Source organism: Aphelocoma coerulescens, chromosome 9 (genome assembly GCF_041296385.1).
Source record: "Aphelocoma coerulescens isolate FSJ_1873_10779 chromosome 9, UR_Acoe_1.0, whole genome shotgun sequence".
NCBI classification, from domain to species: Eukaryota; Metazoa; Chordata; class Aves; order Passeriformes; family Corvidae; genus Aphelocoma; species Aphelocoma coerulescens.
In genome coordinates, this window is record NC_091023.1 from 16,044,390 (window position 1) to 16,067,599 (window position 23,210).

General features: G+C 45.5%; 1 protein-coding gene across 8 annotated transcripts in view; it reads right to left on the reverse strand.

Moving 5' to 3' along the window:
* TP63 (tumor protein p63) overlaps positions 1 to 23,210 on the reverse strand; it is a 153,142-nt gene that overhangs the window by 73,917 nt on the left and 56,015 nt on the right. For 5 of the 8 annotated variants that reach the window (XM_069024084.1, XM_069024078.1, XM_069024077.1 and 2 more), the window contains 2 exons: positions 9,752 to 9,880; positions 8,879 to 9,011 (listed from right to left, as the gene is read on the reverse strand). In XM_069024084.1, the coding sequence (XP_068880185.1) occupies positions 8,879 to 9,011; positions 9,752 to 9,880 (262 nt within the window). Of the gene's footprint in view, positions 1 to 8,878; positions 9,012 to 9,751; positions 9,881 to 11,909; positions 11,992 to 13,465; positions 13,643 to 14,350; positions 14,428 to 23,210 lie in introns of those variants that run through there. The other 3 variants (XM_069024081.1, XM_069024080.1, XM_069024079.1) reach the window with 3 other exon arrangements.

Genomic DNA, 23,210 nt, shown 5'->3' on the forward strand with positions numbered 1-23,210 from the left:
CAAGGCAATCGCCTGTCACAACAGCCCTGCCCTCCGACCCTGGGTAAACATCTGCGCACGCTGCTTATTTGAGCTCCTACAGTCTCGTTATCTCCCCCAGAACACCCCTAGGGCTAATTAGAGAGTTAATGGCATCATGTCAAGAGATAACACTACATGGTGGGGGAGCAGGGAGAGGGAAGGTGGAAAGGAATTGTGAAACAAAACCAGTTCCCTTCACAACCGCTGTGCAATATTGGTTTAGGAAGGGCGCACGCAGCCCCTGGGGCCTCTGCCCTCCAGCTGCTGAGCTCCATTTAATGAGAGAGAGAGCAAGACACTCCTCCAGAGAGATTCAGCTCTCCAGCCAAGGTGATGCAAGGTCCCCACACCTTCCCCACCATCTGCACAACCAAAAACACTGCAAGCCCATCAAGGGACATTCCCACCGAAGTGACAGCAGTGACTCACCTCCCACAATTGGTGTATGACACAGGAGACAGACAAAGCATACAGATCATTTATCAAAAAGTGTTTCTGTTTATCCCTGATGCTCCTTTTATCTAATTTTCCCACTTTTACTGTACCCTAGTGATTCTTTTTAAAGAACAGTTGCTTTCACTGTGAATGCTTAGAGGTAAAACCATCTGGACACAAGTCTCTTGGCAAGGTAGCACATAAGCCATCAAAACCACTGGCCAGCAGACACTTTTACATTGATGAACACAAACCCATGGGTCAGCAGACACTCAAGCATGGAGATGTGACCAGGAGACTCTGGGGGTTCAAGCCAGGGCAGCTTTTTGTTTGGGGTAACCACCCTCAACATTACTGCATTTTTGCCTCATGAGGATCTTTGGATGCTCAGCACAGCATGAATGACCACCCCCTCAACTCCCCGTATTTTAAAAATATTTTTCAAAAGTTAAGAGGTGGGGAAGTTACACAAGAAAATTCATGAAAATTGCTCCTGATTGGCATAAACAGTCTGTCCCACCAGCTGGAAGTAGGGCAGGGTTATGGCACAAACCTTCACCCGAGAGACCAAGCACTCTAGCCAGGGAAAAGAAGGAGATAGCGACAGATTACAGAGCTCTTGCTTTCAATTAGAAAAAGAAGCAACTGTTGACAGACCAGGGCTGTTCTTGCACAAGCAGCTGAGGGGAAAGTGTTGTTCTTCCCTTATCTTATATAAACTACAGATTGGTCTCATGAAATGCACACCTGTTTATAAACGCACAATCACAGCAGCTCTATCCAACTGGTCTCTGCTCCCAACTCCCTCCCACACAAGCCCTTTTACAATAATACAGTATTTAAAAGGAAGCTACCAGTTTGCAATAATTCAAGAAAAGTCTTCCAAACCTCTGGTTACACACTGACCCTGCAATCCATGGCCATTCACACTTTTCTCATTAACATATTGCTGTTATCCAGTATTGCCCAGGTGCTTTGGAGTGCAACACACTTCCTGAGGCAAGAAGCCTGGAAGCCTGTTTATGCCTTTTTTCCTATGAAGAAATGCTGCACCTTGCAGTGCTGGTCTTCCCCCAAAGACTGATCTCTTTTGGTGCAGACTTGTTTAATTTTAATCCAGTCTGGACATCACCATGAGGTCTACCATACCCATCCATGCTCTCAAGGAGAAATAAGAGTGCTTCAGGGTACCTTTTCCTCCTATTTAAGCAGGCTGGAGATAGAAGTCCATGCTTTTAGAGTGACAGTTATATTTGTCACTGAAAACTCCTTTGATCTTTCATTAATCTCTGCAAATTCAGCTGCTGATTAGAGAAGAGTTCAGTCAGCAGTGAGCAAACGAACCCAGGCCACAAACCACTCCTTAATCTACGCTTCACAGAGACTGATTTAATTTTTTGTGACTGCCTGACAATTCACTCCCTCATTAATTTCACTGCTATCAAATCAGTGACAGTGAGGTGGAAAGCAGATGGTAGCGACATTCAGTAGAAAACATTACCTAGTCCAAAAGTCTCCTCTTGAAATATTGGAAGAAAAAAATAATAGTCATTAAGAGGACTGTGGGCAGGATCTGCAGAACCACAAAGCAACATATACAGTGAGACTTTGGATGCCTATGACTCTCTTCAAAGCAAGAATCCCAATTAATGCAAGAGAGAACTTTTAAAACAAAAGCTACACCCCACAGCTGGCTGCAGCACAGACACTTTGGCTGTACTGGACAAGGAAGGGGAGCAGGACACTCCCAGGGCTGTGCTCCAGGTTTGCCTTAGCCTGGAAAGAGAACCCCCTCCCTGGCACGGTCAGCTCTGCAGCTTGAAACAGCACTATGAGGTGCTTCCCATCCTCCACTCATGTCACCCCACAAAGAGGGGTGCCACAAAGCTCCACAAAGTTTTCATTTGGCTGGATATGGACAGCTCAATTCATCACCCTACTTCCAGCTAACAAGAGAAAAGGACCCTATTTTCTTTCTTAGAACAATTTGGTTTAGAAAAAAAAAAGTAAAAAACCAACAAAAAATAACAACACAAAAACAAAATGTCCAGAGGAAGGTGAATTTTGGGGAAAAAGAGGATCCTATCAACTAGATAGAAACAATGAGTGAAGTTCCCATCAAGACACCATAAACCTTAAACTTGCTCCAGATGCAAAGGTGCCTACAATCTACTGCTTCAATATCAAGATGCCTTTTAATTAAGTGTTTGTGCAGACCTTTTCAAGATGTAAAATAAGCACTAACGCATTATTGCTCCATACTTGCTCAAGGAGCACGTGTAGCACCATGGAAACCTTTGGAGGCAGGCCTAGCTGCTTGAGGAAGATGTTCTCTGAAGTGACTGCGCCTTTTGTTTGGAGGCATTTGCATATAGGCAGAAGACAAGACTCCAATTACCACACTCTTCCACTTCAGGTGCTCGTAGCAATAGAGCTGGGGAGTTAAAGCCACCCCTTCTGAAACACCCCATCTCATATGTGACTCTCTCCCAGCAGGTTTGTGCTTTTCAGCTTAGAATTAGTTTATTCCTTCCCAAGATGAATGTATAGCAAGATGCTGAAAGGGAAGAAAATTTAAAGAAGTTTTAAATATGTTTCCAAAATGATCACACAGCAGACAGATCACCCATTAGTCCTCTTCAATACCATTGAGAATCCTGGGAATTGACATTAAGAACAAAACACTTGGTGTAAGGATACTACTCATCAACTGGCAGCATTCCTACAAGAAGAAATGCAGCCATCCGTGGTCTGCAGCCAGAACTAGGGCCAAAGAGCACAGGAAAGGGAGCTAGGGAAGAATTATTCTAAAGAAACATAAATATGTCTTTAGAGCCCTGCTACATACAAGATGAGGACAGTCTTCAGGTTTTGGTCAAACTGAATGTACAGATAAATTCTTTACATTCATTCTTATCTGAAAGAACTGACCATTTCTAGATCTGGATCTGCAGCCCTAAATGTGATGATTAGATCATCTGGAGGGACCTACACAGCAGAAGATTAAACATCCAGCGGGATTACAAAGCCAAACCTAAATTAGGAGAGCTTCTGAGTTCAACTGCAAACAGAAGAGGTGCTGGAGGGAAGCTTCCAATAGAAAAATGCCTTTGCTCTTTATGGAAATGCCTTTGCATAATCTCAACTTTCTTTGCACAGCTATGGAACGAATAAATAACCACAAAGAAGAGAAACTTGGCAAGCCTCAAACTCTCTCAAACAAAAACCAGACAGTAATAAAAGCTTTGATCACATCCCTGTGCTGTACAAAGTCCTTCCTTCCTTTCTATAGTCAGTCTGGGAATACTTAGGAATGGAAATGGATGGCCACACAAGCCACTTTGCTGCATCTCCTTATCAAACTGGCCTCATCCTCCAGGTGCAAAACCATTTCCCAACAAAATGCAGGGCTGTGGCAGCTGCCAGAGCCTGTGGCAGCACACACCATGTATTAGTTAGTCCCTGCACTGAGGCACTATTCCTGCACTGCTCACCACATCAGCTCCCCGCCCCGCTGTGGGTGCACAGGGACATCGTTCCCATCCCACAGTTCCACCACCCCATAACCAGCTTTCATCTGCTTCTTCAGCCATTACCTTGCAACTAGTGGACTTCTCCTCCTCTGACCCAGAAAAACACTTCTAAGGAAGAAACTAAAATTAACAGAGTTTAGAGCCTGTGCTTTAATAATGAAGTGCTGGGTAGGATGCAACAGAGTCATGCAGGACAGTGGGGTGGGGGCTTTTTGGGTCTGTCCAACAGATGCACAGCTGATCCTGACCACAGCTCCCAGCTGATGGGGACCAGGAATTCAGTGCATGGCCATCAAATATGAATTACTGATTTACATGGTGCTAAGGCTGAGGGCATGCACAAGAGAGCCAGCATCCACCTTGGGCCAGAGCAGCTCCTCTACAGCTTTCTGGGCTGCAGCATGGGAAGGTATCCTGTGCAAGGTGGCTTGGGTGGCTCCTTCATGAGCCTACAGCAGATTAAATATGGGAAAGGTTTCTTGTTTCTATTGGGAAGCATCAAATACCAACTCTGAGATGTGTCATTGGTAAAAGGACTGAGGCTGAGAGTCTTGATTCCTCCATTTCCTACACAGGATGCATCCAGTCTATCCTACAGCCATCTCCACCTCTGTGCATAAAGGAGAACAGCAGAGTCACAGAGCTGAAGCTCTCAATTTTCAAACTATGAAACACACGTTGGAAGTTCTGTAGCTACCTGGCTTGGGACACCCACAGCCCAAAAAGCTGTACACCCAAACCCAGCCCTAAACACACCACCATCCCCAGGGCAGAAACCCAGCCCACAGGCTGCTCAGCATTGCCTAATCAAGCCACACACAGCAAATCCCCACGATTATTCACAGAAGATGAGGGAGCACAAATGAATTTTTTAAAAAAGGCAAAAAAACAGGCAAGGAATTCTCTCTGCCTTTTATGGGGAGGGATGGATCCAGGTTAAGAAAACTCTGACCACGGCACTGTCTGGGGAGCAGGCATTCCGCTGAACTGGTTAGGCAAGGGGCTGCGGGAGGATGGCTCGCTCAGGGGCATGACAGGAAGGTATGCACAGGGGGAGGGGGATGAGCTGCTCCATCCCTGGGGACAGCACTCCAGCTCCTGCAAACAGGATCCCTGCAACCCTGGCCACACTGGTGGGATGGTGGTGGCAGACAACTTAGAGACTCTGCAAACCCCTCAAATAACACTTTTACCAGGATGCTCTTGCTGAAGTCCTTAGCCCAAAGCAGCTTTGTTTGGGTCCAGACCAGCATCTCTCAGCATCAATGAGCAGTTTACAGGACTTTTGAGGGATGGTAAAAGAAAGCAATTTTGCACCTGGTAGGGCAGGCTGACAGCCCTAAGAGGCTGCAGGGATCCTGTTTGCAGGATCAATGCAGGGGCTACTGCACTGCCACACGCCTGCTTCTACAGAGAGATCTCCAGACCCCTCCTCCCCATTGCTCCAGGGCATTTAACCAGTCAAACACAAATATAAAATTGCTATAACATTACCTGATTTCTAGCACTGCAAGATACAGGCTTTGCAGTCAGTGTTCATCCTGAACGCAGGGAGCTAGACATCACCCCACCAGACCCCATAGTTGCTGGCTACATCCTTGATCAGAGTAGAGGTTGGGGATCACCTTCTTTGGACACAATGAATGGCAGGAGACCCCCAAAGACACGTATTCAACTCACCTTCCTGGCCATCCACAGCTCCTTCCCACACCAGGGCCATGTCAGAAACTGACTGTTCTCCACACCCACAGGGCCCACCAGCCCTTCACTCCAGTTATGCAAAAAAGGCAGATCTTTGCTGGGGTTTCCCACTCTGCCTGTGGTTCACACCAGGGGAAAGGAAGGGCCACAGCTGACAGCCAGGATGGGCCACCCATTGTGAAAGAGCCAGTCACAAGGCACATGGCTGGGGAAGACTGCTGACTGTTTAATGTTATACCAGACCCAGAAACCTCTTCCTGATCCCCCCAGATATTTTCATTCCAAGGCAGTGCAGATCACCAGTTTCTCTTACACCTTTCTTATACAGGCACAGGATATTATTTCTTCCTTAAAACAAGTACGTGAGAACTGCAAGGTCTCAGCAAGAGACAGGGCTATAGCCCAGCTGAGAGGGGTTTCTGCATCACCCAACCTTCCTCCCAAGGTCTCTTCCCCAAACAGTTGCACTTTCAAGGCAATGAACACAACTGATGGGTGTTCAGCAGGGCAGGACTCATGCTCGTTTTCCAGCCCACTGATGGGACAGTTTCTTCAGGCACTGCAGCTCCTTCCCTATTGCTATCTCTGTTGTGAACAAGCACCTGTACCCTCAAAAGTCAAATAATAATTTAAAAAATTAAAAAAAATAAAATCACAGGTGTCACCAATGCAACTCTTAGGATCAAGGATGGACATCTTTTAAAACCGCCAGTTTCATTTTTCAGCCATAAATTGCAAAAAGGTGCAAAGCTTATTTTAAAAGCTGACTGGAATTGCTTTAAAGTCCACACAAGGACAATTGTTTTAAATAAACCACTCCTAATTGCTCTGCACCCATTTAAATCTCACATGGTGATGCATTTTGGAGAAAAACTGGCCTTGCTCTTTTCCTAAGATAAATGTGATACCATAAAGCACACTGCCTTGATCTCAGTGCTCATCTCCCAGGGCCCCTCTGTTTCTGCTGCATTCCTTTGTGTTTATCTGCCCTCTTCAACCCTTTGCTGCAATCAGCTGCGTGCAGCACCTCTTGTCTAGAAGTGACATGGCTGAGGTTACAGGAGAGACAGGTGCAAGGGAAGCTCGTGCCCCGAAGCTATCCAAAGGAAAAGAGAAGCTGGAGGGGAAGAGAGTTGTAAGGTATTTCAGATTAAAGCAAACACCTTGCCCCAGGCTACACATTCTCTGCCAATGAAAGCTGCAGCCGCCGGTGAGCCCCAGAAACAGCAAAGCAAACACAGACTTCTCTGCAAGGGGAGTTGTCACCTGTCAGGGATGTTTGCAAATTTATAGGGAGGTGGTGGTGGTGGTAAGGGGAGTAAAAAAGAGCTTTCCTCATTTTAAAAGACGGGCTGTTTGCACAGGTTTGCAATGCATATTTTGCTTTGTGAAGGCTTTTGTCCAGCATTCAACTGAGAGAAGGTGCTGTCTTCCACCAAAGACAAACTGGAACATTTATTAATGTACATACATTAATGTACTCCAAGCTGCTGCCTTTACAGTAAGGGTGAGGATGGGATGGAATTTCCCCCCTCCCCCTTCAGCTTGTCACATCAGCGAAAAAGACTTCTTAAGAAGAAGTCACCCTGCAGCCTGGCCTCTCCAGAAATGCCTCCTGCAAGGCTGGGATCAACCCCATCATCAGCAAGAATTAACTGCACAGAGAAAGCTTCTTGTCCCCTTCCCAGGCACCAGCACTCACCTCAGCAGTGCTCAGAGAGAACAAGGGAAAAGGACTTTCATGTTTCACTGCACCACTGACGGGAGAGGGAGACTGAACAGGCCTGCAGTGAGCCCGACAGCCACCACAGTGCTCTGCAGACAGCTTGGAGGAACGGGAGATGGGAAGGTGAGCTTGTGCTCGATGCCACAAATCCAGAGTTGAGCATGGAAGGAGAAAAGTTACTGCTGATGATCTTTAAACCATTGGGGATCACTTTTTAGGAGGACATAGTTCAAATAGACCATTACTACCCATTTCGAAAATCAGAAGCTCCTGTAAATGTGTAGAGTCTTTTGGACTATTGAAGAGACACCATTTTACTAGAGCTGTGCTGTAATGGTGGAAAAAGCCAAGATCCAGATGGAAGGCTTGTACCTCACCCCTCTGTGCCCCATCAAATGGTGACTCAAAAGATAACCAGACCTGACATCAGTCACCTCTCCTTGTGCACTTGGATTAGCTTCACCACATTAGCCAGGCACATACCCAACCTCAAATTGGCCTTTTAACCCTTTGCAACCTTCCTGGAAAGAGAAGAGGACTACAGCCTCCCCAACAGTCACACCAGAGCAGCACTAACAGGTCAAACCCCCTGTCACCAGAAACTGCAACCAGAATGACCCAGGAGCTCTTTCCTTGCAGACACAATCCTCCACATCACAAACACTACCAGGATACAGGTTGCCAACACACCATCACTGGGCACATTAAAAACTGTGGTTGATTAGCCAGGGAGTTAAATGACAACATTTTCTCAGGATGGAAACAGTACAACAAGAATATTTACAGATACTAACACAAATTTCAAACTACACTTTATTTGTACCCCAAAGTAAACAAAACCCAAGAAGAACAGCAACAGGACATGAACAACTCAGACTCCTGAAATACCTCCTGCTCCAGCCTGCAAGAACAGCACATCTTCAGAAGAGCTATTGCTAAGAAAGAGCCAGTCTGCAAAAGGCAATGAACCAGCAACCACCAGTGCCTCATCTACATTCCAGTCTTGAGCCATTTCCCTGAGACCCCCATGGCCAAGACTCATTACAAACACACTCTAGTCTGAAGGAACAGGAGGGGAAAAGAACCCAACCATGGTCTGAAAACAAGTTTTCATTCACGTATGACCCTCAAGAGAAGAAAAACCAGTGAAGAACCTCTGGCCTTGGTCAGCAAAATTGCAACTGTGCCCAGAATCCAAACTTTTTTAACCCTGAGGTCACACAAACTAGCTCTAAGCAGGGAGAGTGCAGGGATGGTTGAGTACCCAGTGCAACAGACTCCTCAGCTCTCCTACCAGTTCAGCTGCCTCATCCCCTTCTCCTGCCATTGCTGCTGCAGGAAAGGAGGAGCAGGTAAGGAGCCAGCCAAGGTAGGAAGATGGCCCTGGGGCAACACAGCTGGAATAGCTCCTGCAAAAACTCCCCATCTGCCCCACAGGTTAAGGAAGTTTCTCCTTACTCACCCACATTGGGTCATTCAGCTCCGTGTCCTGCACCCGGACACAATCCATGCTGATCTCAATTTTGTTTGTGGAGCCATCTTCAGATGGGCCATCGATGAAGTTTAAATCGATTGGCTGAACTGAGCATATTGGCCTGGAAAGAACACAGTAATGAAGTTAAAATTGGCCAAGTTCTATTTCCCACCACCCCACCTTCCTTCCCTTCCCCCGTGCCCAGGACTTCGGCATTGCCACGAGCCACTCGCATGGCAAAGTAAGGAATTACTAAGGAACAACCACCTCCTCACCACTGTACTACAGCAGCCCCTGAACAGGACAGGGCCTGGAGGGACATTTCACTTGCTCTGAGGCAAAAGCACAGGAGTCAAATCACTGAAAGACAGAACTCATGGAGGATTTTTGGCAGTAACTGTTTCAGCATCAGTCATGGCAAGTCAAGAATGGGAACAGAGTCAGTTTTCTTTCATTCAATGGACATGACAGGGTGAACTCTGCACCATCTTCACCTCCTCTCCCTCCCTGGTATCAGCAAGGGGAAAATATGCAGCCTGGACACAGTGATGGGCCCATTTCCTGAGGGAAAATGTCAACCATGTGCCTTAGGAAGCAGCCAGCCCAGCCACCAGAGGCCTGGCAGAGAGTCAGTGTCACTGCTGACCGCTGCATTTGGTCCCCACAGCTTGTGTGTAGAACCTCTGGACAGCTCAAGAGCTGTCAGTCACCACAGACTGACACATCCAATCATCACATCCATATCTAATTAACAAGTACAGAAGACTCCAAGCTCCCCAGCATCAATCCCCTGAGCAGCCTGATTATAGAGGCATCCTGTCCTAAAACATCTTCCATATGTTCCACATAAGGGCTACTTACTGTTCCAGGAAGTCCCAGATATGCTGGATTACCTCTGGGCTGAGGAATTCCCTGGGCTGAGAGCTCTGGGACATGGCTGATCGGTAGTAACTCTCCTTCCAGGAGAAGGGGCTCGGAGTTTCTACAAATCTTAAAAAACAAAAGCAAAAAAAAAAAAAAAAAAAGGAAAGAACAAAAAAAAACAAACCAAAAGAAAAGAAAAACACATACAAAGACATGTTGAATGCATGAGTCCAGCTTGATGAAAACCCATAGATAGAAGCTATTGTGTGAAAAAGGAGACACGCTGAATGCCTGAGACATTCACAGCTGTACAACACACATTCCACACTGCTGCAGATGCTGTATTTAGATGGGAGAGAATTTGGCCACCCTTCCCAGTAAGTTAAATACTCCTCAGAGTCCACTGGGATGCTGTGTCATAAGAATCCCAGAGGTGGGGGGGGGGAATCCCGTTTCCATTTTATCCCCAAATAATCAATTTCCCATATGAAGCAGGTAGTCTTTGCAGCAGGTGAAGCAGCTAAGCAGTGCGTGATTCCAATGTCCCAGGCTGTTTGCCTGTCTAAATGGCATGCCCTTGGATGATTTAGGTGACTTCTCCTACATCCAGCCACTGCAGCTGAGGTCTTGAACTAAGTATTGAGTTGGTTTTTTGTTTGTTTTTAGGTTTGGGGTTTTTTTGTTTTCTTTTTAAAATTTGAATAATAATCAAAAAATCATTTATTTTATTTTCTACAGAAGTAAGTTCAATCACATCAGATTTTATCTGCTTGTCAACTGCCTTCTCACCTCCAGCAATTCCTGAGCCAGACCAACTGATTTCTACCAGATCTGCTAATTACCCTGGCCATTTTTATCCCTTTAAGCTTCCACAAGCCTCACAGAAATAGGTGGGCCCAAGAGGAGCAGTGACAGAGCTGGAGCACTCGTGCCTTCCACAGCTGCACATTCTCATCCCACTGGCCAATTTCTAAATTCAAACACAGCAGCTTTTACACCCATGTCAAAATACTTGACGGCTGTAGGGATGTAAAGGGGGTGGGAGGAATTTCTCCAGTATATTTGCAGTTGACAAAACCTCTCAGTTTAGCTTCAGAGTATGAGGCAGGTGACCACCTCTCCTGCTGCAGGGTTGGGAGCATCCTGCAAAATTCCCATATAAAAGAGTTATTTCAGCACAATGCAAGTGAATGACCACATTCCCTGCCAGGGGAACGGCTGTGGCAGGAGCCAAGGTTATAAATGGATTCCAGAGAGAATTGGACTAATATTTGGTTTGGCACATATTGGTCCTGTTTAACACAATGGTCTAAACAAATTGCATTGAAGACCCTAATTTATTAAGCTGCCAAAATTAAGAGTGTTTCAGAGGGAGGATCACACTATAGTGCTTTTACTCCACTTTTCCTGAAGTACTTACTTCTGACTGCTGTCAACGAGGTATCTAGCCCTCTTTACTGGATTTTTAAAGCCTCTTAAGTTTTGAGGACAACTCTGGTCTGCAAAAAGCAGGGCTTTCCTCACCTCTGCTGTCCACAGAACTGCATGCTCTTAAAAAAAGGGCAGACTGTTATCCTAAGCTAAGGGAAATCAAAGTGGCTTAAGCCCCCTGGAGCCAAAGCAGGGCATGCCTTGAAAGAGGTGAAAGTATCACTTCAGTTACTCATCCTTTTTGTGATTAAGAAAAAAAACCTCCAGCATAATGTAAAAGTTTGTGAACAGCCAGAGACACAAATGAAATGCAGACATGCACGGCTAATAGCTCTGCCTCACAGATGTGAGCACATGCCCATACTACATGTGAAAAAATAATCACAAATCCTCTGAGAACAGCAGTTATCCCACAAAGTACCCAAAACTACTCCTTTCAGGCTTTCAGTCTGGTAAGACACTTTCAAGAATGCCACACTGAAACACAGAAGAACAGATCTGGCCTAAAGCCTGTCATATAAACTGCGGGTCAATGCCACCACGAGCCTTGGAGGAGCACAGTGGGAAGTTCTGCAACCTGCTCTGCTGCTAAACCCAGACAGACCACAGGCATTGCTGAACACCCTCCACCCAGTCCTGACTGCCAGGAATGGGCAGAGAAATCCCACAATGGGTTCTCCCAAGCCACCGAAGTGCTCATTGTTAACAATTATTTGCCACTTACCACAACTGCTCTTGAATTTTATCACAACTCTTCTTGACTTGTACACTAAAAAACTTTTCATTACTACATAAGTAGGAACTAACTTCAATAAAAAAAAAGAAGTTTTAATTTTTCATTTTCCTTCTCTGGGGAAGGTCTGGGTTTTTTATAACAGAACAGACCTTCCCTGGAGACCCTTCCTTCAAAAAATCTCAGTGCAACAAGATTCCTGCATGCCATGGCATGCCCCAGCTTTGGTTCACTTCTGGACAAAGTTCTCAGTCTTGAAAAGGCAAAGTGTCCCAGTTTACCCTGTCTGCTCTGGTCCTGGTAGTCCTGTTCAGCAGCACTTCCATAAACCCACCCCAATCAAGCAGTGCAGGAGATATCAGCTGCTCAGACTGATAAAGCCAGGTTTGACACTACACCTTTGCAGCTAACAGAGCTGTTGGAAAGCACTGGACCAATTAAGGACACAGCTGGTACATATCCTTCTACTAAACACAACTCTAAATTTCTCCAAAGAGGGATGTTTTCCAGGTGCATCACCTTTATCCCTGTAACCAGCCAAGTTCCTAGCTTGGCTAGGAACCAAATTTTACCTGATGGCCAAAAAGGCACATTTCCCTATACCAAGCACAAGGAGTCTCCTGGTTAATGTTTTCTCAGAGACTCCTTCAACACTCTCTGCAACACCTTTACTACCTGCACAGCTCTATTTCCAAAGGAGGCAGCAAGATTAGGCAGTCAGTCTTGGCAAGACAAGTGAGAGGGCTATAGCATTACAGAGGTAGTAAACACTGCTTTTTACTCAGTTTGGTGCACCCTGCTCTCAGGTGGGAAAGGGCTGTCAAAATGCAAGAAAACCAACTTCAGCTCAGCACAAAGCTGCGCACAAGATAAACTGTCTCCTTCCCTGTGGTCTTAAGAGAATCTAAACCTAGTGCTATTTTCCTTAACTAACAGTCTTCAACATAGAGGAGAAGCCTTTGAACTACTAAACACATACTTAAGTGCCTGAATTTTCCCTGGAAAGTAACAGCTAAAGCCTAAGCAAATCTGTGCGTAAATTTCACTGTTTTAGTTAATGGTCTTCTCCCACATCAGCAAATGCTCTACTTGCAGTAAAATAATCTCTGAGTGCCTAAAGTTAATTACAAGATTGCATTGCTTCAATTGCTTCTACAAACCAGATGCTTTTTTTTATTAACAGACATTTAAACAACATCCTTCTACCAACAACTGCTCATCCCAAAGGCCATCACAGGACACAGCACTACTAAACACAGCCTCTTACACCAAAAAACTGGCTACAACAGAACAAGGCACAGCAGTAAGTCTTGTCTAGGCTGCCTCTGTTTTAAGTCTACAAGGTAAGTCCCTGCATTGACTGCTGAACTATCTGGCAAGATGCTTTTCACAGAGAGCACTAACTGCACCAGGAACTACAGGGGGATTTACAGCCCCCTTCAAACTGCAAGTTGAATAGGACATTGCATCCACATTGCCCCTCCTTTAAAAACCACCGGGGGATTATTCATAGCAAGTTAAGTCTTCTCAGAGAAGCGGCACCTTACCAAGAGCAGTGCTCCTTTGTGCAGTGCTGAGACACTGCTCCTGAGCCACTGAATCCCAAGACAGGTTTCAAACAGCAATACCCTTCCACTGAGGTCTGGGTCAGCTTTATCCTATTTATCTGGCTGAAGAAAGAGTCCAGGTGAAAGCACTTCTCCAAATTCACTAGGTGGGCTGGAGCCTCAGGCACGCTGATTGTTGTGCGGTCTCCTGAGCACTCCCCCAGCAGAGCTGTGTTGCAGCCCCCCTGAGTGGGGCTGGGTCTGTGTCCCAGCTGATCCCCTTTGCCATCCCACTGATGAGTGACATCTCTGCAAAACACAGTGGTGATAGCAACATGTCCCTGCAGCTGTGCCCACACAGCACTCCTCCATTTGAGAGTCTTCCGGAAGGCTGGGAATGTTAAACTTTACAAAAAAACCCCAAAGCCAATAAAAAACCAACCAACCAAACCAAAAGCCAATTCACCCTTCCAAAAACCAACAAGCAAAGCACAGCATTGCTTCTCATATGTTGTAGCCACACTGCTGTTGCCTTTCCCTGGAGCTGAGGATCCCACCACAGGAGGAAATGAAGCCCTGACTGCTGGGCCCAGCGTGACATAAACGTGGTGGTGAAGGGGAGAGACAACAAGACCATTTCTGCTCCCACTGCTCACTCTGAGCCCATCCTTCCATTCTTCACCACACTTCCCCCTTTCCTACCTTCATATCAAAAAGATTAAAGATAAAGCAAACAAACCACTCTCCACCCCAGGAAACAATGACAGAAAACTATTAAACTCAACTACTGCAATACAGCAACACTTCTCACCCAAAATGCCACCTCTCACTGCAAACAATCTTTCTTAGAAAGGGCTAAACCCCAAACACCCAGGTTTGACTTACCACTGGGGAAAATCCACGAGCTCCCGAGGACAGCAAGAGCCAGCCTTGACACTGAGCATGCACAGCCCAGCCCCTCCTCTGTAGCTTTGAACCTTAAAGGCAGATGCCACCTGCTTGTGCTGATAGAGGGTCAAATCTGACACAGGGTGCAGCCCGAGCACCACTGGGGCGCATGTGTGAGTCCAGCAACCTCCTTCCAAAAATAAAGACTGTCACAACCAAGAAGTAGCTGGTTTCCTTTGTTTTTTCATCCAAAACGGGCTTGGTTCTTCAACGCTCTGAACTACTCCTGGATTAATAGCATGGCTTATGAGGAAACCAGAAATGATTAAGGTATTTCAGTGAAGCTGCTGTGTTGGGTTTGAAGAGGTCCAAGCACCTCCTGCTCTCCTTAGCTTCCCTCGAAAGCTGGAGCTCTGGGTTGGTTTGTGTTTCTCCTGCACACTGTGCAAGTTCTCAGAAACTATCAGTATGGTTTATAGGTGCAGAACTTCATGGCTTGATGTTGGTGTAAAGCCAGACTGTAAAATTTGTAACATGAAATCTTTCACAGCAGGGATGAGCGAAATGATTTGGAGCTTTTTTTCTGCTTGTTGCCAAAACTACAGGATGTTGGTTTCTGCTTCTCCCCACGAGATGTCTATCAATGGTGTACAATTTTCTATCACTGAGCCTGTATTCTCATTCAGTGGACATGCAGATGGGCCAGAGAAGTCTTTCTCTGTAAGCTAAAAATTTTGCTCTTTTTTCACAAGATACAGTCCCCTAAAGAATAAGCTAGTGAATTACTCAGGAAACCTGATGCAGAGAGAACATCTGTTCTTATGAAGAAAGCACTTCCACATTATACGAATGTACCCAACAAATGATTAATAACGTCTAAATAATGATATCTAATGTGGCTCATTTTATTCATAGTTCTCAAAGTGCTCTACAAAGGAAGATAGTGTGATTACTCCCATATTACCTGGGAGAAAATTAAGACACCAGGAGGTCATCGAATTACTCACCATTAGTCAGCAAGCCATAAATACAACCTTGGTCACCCGAGTCCCAGTCTGGTGCTTGCTCTAAAAGGAACTAGTGATTTTGGCTGTTTAGATAGAGAAATTCAGAAAGGCCTTAATTTCTTCAGGTAGAGTATATACTGTACCTCCTGCACTAAGAAACTCCCAAACTTCATTTATCTTCAGGCACCAAAATGCTGATGCCCAGGAATGAAAATCAAGGAGCTGCAGAAATGCCATGACCAGCTTTTAGACACACACAGAGTTCAGGATGGAAATAGAATTCCAGCCCAGACTAAAAGCCAATCTTTATTCCTGATTGATACAGCATTTAACCCCTTAAAACCATGTGCAGATTAATATATTAGCTCTCAACCATCACAGGCTGTGAGCTGGGTAGAGATTTAAGTCACAGAGAAGTCGGCAGCTTCAGCTCCAGCAATCCCAATCCACATGCTCGTCCCTGCCTTCTCCAGTTACACCTTGAAGCGCATCAAAAGCAATGGTAAACAAATGATTTAAAGTTCATGAGCATTACGCCTAAATGCCTGAATCTCGGTGTCAGTTGTATTTTTAGTTTTTGAGTGGGGAGGGGGCTCCTTTTCAGATCACACCGTTAAAACTGGAGGAACTTGGCAGCCCTCATCCTGCTGGAATTCCCCCTGCTCTGCATTGTAACACTGCAGTCAGTGATTTGTAGACATCGGTACCTAATGAAGCTCACAGCTGTGCAAGAGGAGAAGGATGCGGGGTCTGGCAGCACGGGACAAGCGTGCGCCTGGCAGGCAATGTCATCTGGAATTCCCCAACGTGCAGAGCACTCTTGTCCCCCATGCCTGGAGCAGCCACCCTCAGCCAGCAGAGCACACCCTGGAAGCACCTCATTGTAACCCTTTTCCAAAGGTTAGAGACCTTTGGAAATCAGGCAGGTTCATTGCTACCCCCTAAACAGGGGGGCCAAAATGAAAGCCAGATGGGAGACAGGCAGGCTCTCCACCCCCTCAGAGAAGATTGCAGCTGAATTTCATCAACCTCTATTGCACCTCTTTTTATGTCTACTTCATCAACAAGCAGCCTCTCTTCCCAGCATGAATTGCACTGTAGAATGCATTTTCCTGCTTCTTTCTCTGCCTGATGCCATATTCCAAAGCCTTAGCTCACATGAGCCCAAAAGAGACTGACTCCCATCCTGACCAAGGCAGGTTGTGCTGAAGTGAGCTCACAAGTGTTTATTCTCCTTTCGATTTTGAGCCGAACTTTCAGGTTTAGCATTTTAAAATTTAGTTTTCCAGCAACTTCTTTAAACCCTTCAGATTGTCTTTGCACATAACGCTGCTCCTGTGTGTCAGTCCTAGAAAATAACTCTAAAAGAACGCTGACAGATGCACGGGTTAGAAAGGACAATAATGTAAGGAGTAACAAACACCAACAGAGCATTCTTTTGAGACAGACTATAACTTCCACCTATGGTTCAGTTTTTATCCCAGTTCCCATATTTGTCAAATGTTTCACAGATCTGGTGTCTCACAAAAAAACGTAGACAGCAGCACAGCTTATGGGGAGGGGCAGCTGTGACAAAAGTGGTCGGGTGGCACAAGGGATATGCATTAGGAAATGAAAGAAGCTGACTGCAGAAGGGTGAGCCCTGATCTCAGAAGTGGCCAACAGCCAAGGAGATGAGGGAACACATGAAGGAACAGGGAGTGGCAGCAGCAAAGGGCTCTGTGACACTGCTGGTGTCCTACAGCATCTGTCAAGGACAGACCAGGGAGGACTGTTAGCTTCTCCTGTTCGTTAGGCAAAGGGTGCTTGTACTGCACACACCCTGTTTCACTGTGAGCTATATGGTATTTAGAGGAAATAAAGCAATTCTGTCTCACAGGAATGCTGAGCGTTCTGCTAGGGTCTACTTTAACAGTGCATTCTGATCTCCCTGTAACTTAGATTTGTCTTTTGGAAGCGTATGTGTGTGAGATGAATGGAAAGGGGTAGGAAGGGATGGTTCAGCTTCCTGGTTGGTCTTTACTCAAATCTTCAGTGCACAGGCAACACTGACCTATATCAAAGAAAGTGAAACTGGCTGTACAGAGTAATCCTCCTAATTCACCATGCTGCAAAACACATGGGGGATTTTTCTCCTTTCATCATCTCCTTTCAGTTAGAGTCATCTTGAGTAAAGCTATGCCTGCAGTGAATACAACATTTGCAGCTTTGTGGCGGCCCCTCAAAGCACGTTATATCACTGCAGCCCTGTGCCCCACACCAGTGCCCTGCCCCAGTGCTGGCTGCAGAGCTCCTCTGGGAGAAAAAGACTCCCTCTGTATTCTCACTGGGGTTCCCAGTGTGAGCCCTGCATGGCCTGCTCCCTGCAAACTGCTGGGAATGGCTTCTTGAAGCTGAACCATTTCAGTACCTCCACAGCCCTGGAACCCACTGCATCTCATATCAACATCTCATCTAATCAGCCATCTACATATCATCATTGTCAGCCTGACAACAGTGACCACTTTTGCATCACAGAAGTATTTCTTCATCCTCAGGGTTTCAGACAGCTCAGCACTCCACCACCACTAGAGAGACTCTCCCCTAATTGTAACCCCTGATTTTTTTTTTTTTTTTTGCCTTCAAGGTTTCCTTCAGCATCTTGTGAACTTTCCCAGATGTCTCTTATCTCCCACTCAGCTTTTGACACTCCCTTCTTAACCATCCTCAGAAGCTCAGCCATGGACATTCCCTCCCCTTCTGCTCAGCCCTGACACCCACTCCCTTTCTCAGCCCTGACCAAGGTGAAGCACTGCCTCAGCAATTCCTCCACCTGCCCACTGCAACAGGTGCTTTCTCCTCTGGGGTACAAACTCCTCATAACCCACAGAAGACCACCCAGGGACCTGAGCAACCTGTGTCGAGAAGCCCAGAGTTAGAATGCAAACCTGGAGCTCAGGACATCCAGCTCAATTCCCCAGCCCCTGGGTAACCTGTCCATCTTTGTTCTTCTATTCCTAAGGTATAACAGTATCCCCAAATTTGCAAAATCCATCGAGACCTGTTAACAATCGGTGCATCTCTAGGGAAACATGGTCTCAAGACTTTCCAAATTTAGATAATAAAAGAAAATGTAAATAATCAATTTTAACAAAGCCTTGAACCCAAAACAAATTTAAAAGCAGTTGCATTATTTTGTAACTCACTTTTCCAGTCAATCCCTTTCCCAAACCTATTGTACTAGTGGTGAAAAGCAGTGCCCATCTGGAGAGGGAAGAGTCAGAGCTGCTGGACAGAGATGAGATCTTTTACTGCAGTAGGCAAGAAAATCTTCTCAAAAGCAGCACAAGTGGAAAATCCAGGCCCAACCCTCAAAATTCTGAGGTATTTTTGGTCCAAGTCCAAAAATAAGTATTGTAAGAAAAACTTTACAGGCAAACTGTTCAGAAGCCACAAAACATTTGCAAGTCCCTTTAAAAAACAATCTCTTTGGTCTAAGTAATAGATATCATTTGCTCTATTTCAAATACCCATCCGAAAACATGTATTTGGGTCTAACTTTCGAAGTTTATGCAAGAGTTTCTGTAGCCAGACAGCCCTGATAGTTTCACAGCAGGACAAAATGAGCGATGCTGCCTCTTCTCAGGGGAGGAGAGGACAAGCACAGCTCTCTGCTGAGCCATCTCCTGCTGGGTCAGTGCTGCCTCCAGCTCTTCTACCACATGCCAAACTCTTCAGCTTCAACTGAAGACAGCAGAGCAACAGAGACCATCTTTTGGCTCAGTGCCTAACTCAAAATCACTCCATGGCCCACTCGTCCACCATCAATAATCTGCAGCAGGTGCCTGGGGGCACGTAGGGAAGTAGGAACTCAGACACCTCTGCTCTTGCATTCTGCTGCACAGTATGGGGAGGCCCCTCATCTTTCCTGGGGGAGCAGTGTTAAACGCCCAAAGCAGCCTAGACTGGTTAATCATATCCTTTCCCACATATGCAAATCTCTGCAGCATCAGGGAATATTAAAAGAAATAAAGCATCAGCCCCAGAAATAAAAGTGGGCAAGGTCATTTTCAAGAGGTGTCAGTCATGAGAAAAATACAGCTATTACAGGTCTTCATCACTACTCTAGTGATTTTAGATATGTACTAAGGAAAATTGAAAAGTTCTGGAGAAGCAATGGCCAGAAATCTGACCTTCCTCAGGCTTGCTAAACCAAATTCCCCTCTTTTGAGATTTGGTCATGAGTATTTTTCCTGCTATCACGGCATTTACCCAATGAAAAATTTTTTGCCCAAGTGCTTGGTGTGCTGCAGCTGTTACCTCCAGCAAGGGCAGGTGCTGAGCTGCTGTTGTCCCAGCCCATACAGGACAGGCATTTCCTAAATTTGGCCACGCTGAGGAGGTGGCAGGGAGAGACTGGTCAGAGGACATCCCACATGGGTCATCTCAGCATGGCCCCTCACACCAAGAAGAAGCAAAGCAAGAGAAATCATGCAGCCAACACTGGTTTTCAGCCCTGGGAAACTATGCATAGCAGGGCATTTAGTCACACAAATATAGTGAGAGAAGAGAGGGACAGACAGGGAGCATGAAATACATGGCTCTTTTTTAGAACAGGAGGGTTCTCTGCCTACTGCAAAAGACTTGTGACATTTTGTGTTGAGCCAGGTAAGACACTTGGCTCCCTAAGGTACCTACTCTTACAAAAGCTGCTTCTGTCTTTAGTTACACAAACTCCTTATGAACTGCTATGGGGACTTACAAAGTCCCTCTCTCAAGCTTTCTCTCAAAGGTTGAATTTAAAAAAAAAAAATCAAATAAATCATCATGATAATACAGAAAGTCCCCAGAACTCTTCAGAAGCAGGAAACTGTAAACAGCAACATCCGGAGTTTCAGTAAATAATTAAAATGCAAAACAGAAGCACCAGCAAAGCAGATGTTAGGTGCAGATTCCTGTAATATGAATTTGGTTGAAGCTCTCCAAACTTGTTACCCACCCCAGCCAACCTGTGAAATCTGGTGTGGTTTGGATACTGAACATTAACTCCCATTCCTCACCCTTGCCACCGGTGATACTCCAACAGAAAAAGGAGGTCTTCTTCTAAATACCATGCGGGCTGCATTTTTCAGCGTGTAGCAACTCTGTGGCAGGCTATTCCTAAGCCCAAGGGCAGAGAATCCTTCTCTCAAAAATAAGAGCACTTGCAAAAACCCTTCTGCGTGTCACAAAATAGCTCCAAGACAGGGCAGGTGAAGGACAAAGAATTAAGAGCAGATTATAGTCCTGGAAGACGGGAACAAATGAACTGTTTGTCAGGAGCACTGCTGGTGTGTAAGGGAATGCTACCTGGAGCGCTCACAGGATCTTTGCTTTTGTAACTATGCTGGGTGCAAAGAAATTACAGGGTTGGCTCCCTATAATTTTATCAATACATTGCCACACCTAATGTGATTTATGATTTTTGCTTGTGATTATTTTAAAGCTGTAGCTATTATAGTGCTACAAATACATAGCATCTCCCTTTCCATCAAAAACAGGAATGACATTTCCAGCTTGTATATTTTAAGAGGAATATTCACAAATATGAACAACCAAACTTGGAAAATTGTGTAAAGTAATTTTGTTTTTTAACATGGAGATTTTTAACCCTGTAATATCTGACCACCTAATGCCCATGTTAACTCTCAGAGCCAGCTGAACTAGTTTCACACCTGTCACAGCCACCTCATATACCCCACTGAGAACAGTTCCAGCCATCCCACTGTTGTGCCCCCCCAGCTCCTGCTCCCTAGACACTGCTGGCAATACACAGCTGACCCACTGCTGTTCACAGCATCCATCTCACCAGCACAGTTCAAGCTCCTTTCCATGCATTTCTCCAGTCTGCAGTGACTTTTGTGCCTATCAACATTACTAAACCACACAGGCACTGAACCTCCCAGGGCAAGGTTTTGTAAGCAGGCTTATTTTTGTGTTGCAAAGAACCTACTGAAGCCCTGATCACTTACTTCAGGGTTTCCCCCTTCTCACTCGGGGAGGTAGCTGTTCTCTTTATAGCTCCATGCACTAACTGAATTCCCCTTGCTTATGTGTATTGGTATTATCACATCAGACCACCAGCATTTAAACACCTGATTGGAAATGACTCAGCAGCAAAATCCTGTGGGGAGATGATCTGCTACACAGGAGTGATTGTAAACAGGCACCAAAAACTCCCAAGTAAGCTTAAGAACAGATACAGACGTTTTCATGAAGCTATCTAAGCAGATGTTATCTATTATCAGCAGAGCTAGTCAAACAAACCTCAGAAATCTATTACAGCAAAACATTTTCCTTCTGATTATTTCAGTGTTGATCATGGACTACAAAATTTTAAGGTAAACAGAAGTGAAAATTTGTATGTCAGAATAACCACTGGCTCCCACCACAATGTCCATGTTCCCAGGAAGTTTTTACATAAGTGCAAAACTAGCTTAGAGCCAGGCACCAAATTGAAAGCCAAGTTTCCTTGATTTCTTCCCCATCCAAGATCCTCCTTCCTCCCCCATACCTTATGACCCCTATTAAAATTATTTTATAAGGGTTCAATATTCTTTGGACACATATTGAACAGCAGAGGGTTTTATCTTTCTCCAAATCAAAGCTGAGCCCTTTTGCTTTGTATCAGGCCAGAAATCCTTGTGTTTGTTAAAAGGAGCTGTTGCAAATTAGCTCGTAGCAGAAGGTACCATGTAAACCAGCATGGAATTGTAACTTATAACATGTACCATGAACACCCTAAACACCTCTGAACAGATGAACTGTTAGGAACTTGCTTCTTTAATTTCTTCAGGGTTTTTGAAAGTTGAGAAAGGCACTATGAATTAGCTCTCCTCACAGTACAAGGGACTCCATGAATTATTTCACATATTCTCTTTACAGTCCTTTGGGATCTGAGAAAAAACAGAAAACGCTTGGTTTGGTTCCACTTTAATCCTTTAAGCAGCACTAAAAGGACCTCCAAGCAGACAAATATTTTCTTGAGAAGCCTATACTGTTTTGAAGAGGAAAAGGTGCTGTCCTTGTCAGTGACTGTGGAGCAAAGAGGTCCAGCAGGGACAGAACAGAGGGGGGCAGCAGGGATAAGCAGAGTGCAGGGGCTCTGCCAGGAGGAAAGAGGGTTTAACGTGCAGCTCTTGAGCACTGTTTTGCAAAAATTCTATCTTCTAAACCCATCTTCTGGGGAGATTGCAGTACAAGAACAGGACAGTGACCAAAGAACAGACCTCAAGGATGAGATACATACCCTCCCTTCCTCACCACCAGCAGCACACATCCCTGGCAAGGTGCTGGAGGCAGCTAAGAGGTCCCATGCTGGCAGCATCTGCACTGCAAAGCCCTCCTGCCAAGGAGGCCACTCTGCAGGAGTTGTTTTGGCTCATGGAATGCTGTCCCCTCATGTGCATCTGGCTCCAGCTATGGTCCTTCTCCCATGGATTTTTTTACCAGGGGCAATGGCACAGCCATGAAGGTGACCACCGCCCCACAGGAGAGCTCACAAAGGCCAGAAGCAAGAGCACCTCCACCTCCCCTCCACTTTTCCTTCCTGCAGGGAGCCAATTCTGCTCCTTCAGAAGTCACCAGTTACTCTGAGCACACCACAAGCTGCTCAGAACAATTTCTGAGCCCTCTCTGTGTCTCTGGAAAGTACCTGCACTATCACTGGCTGTTTCTGCAAATAGATCTATACCAAGTCATGTGTCTTTCTTTACTTGAGTTCAGGTCTTTCTGCCAACACAGCAAATTTAGGCTCCCATTGCATAGGTGAAGGCAACTGACATTTGTCCATTCTGTCATAGCAGGAGTTCAGTTATTCCTCAGCAAAGCAT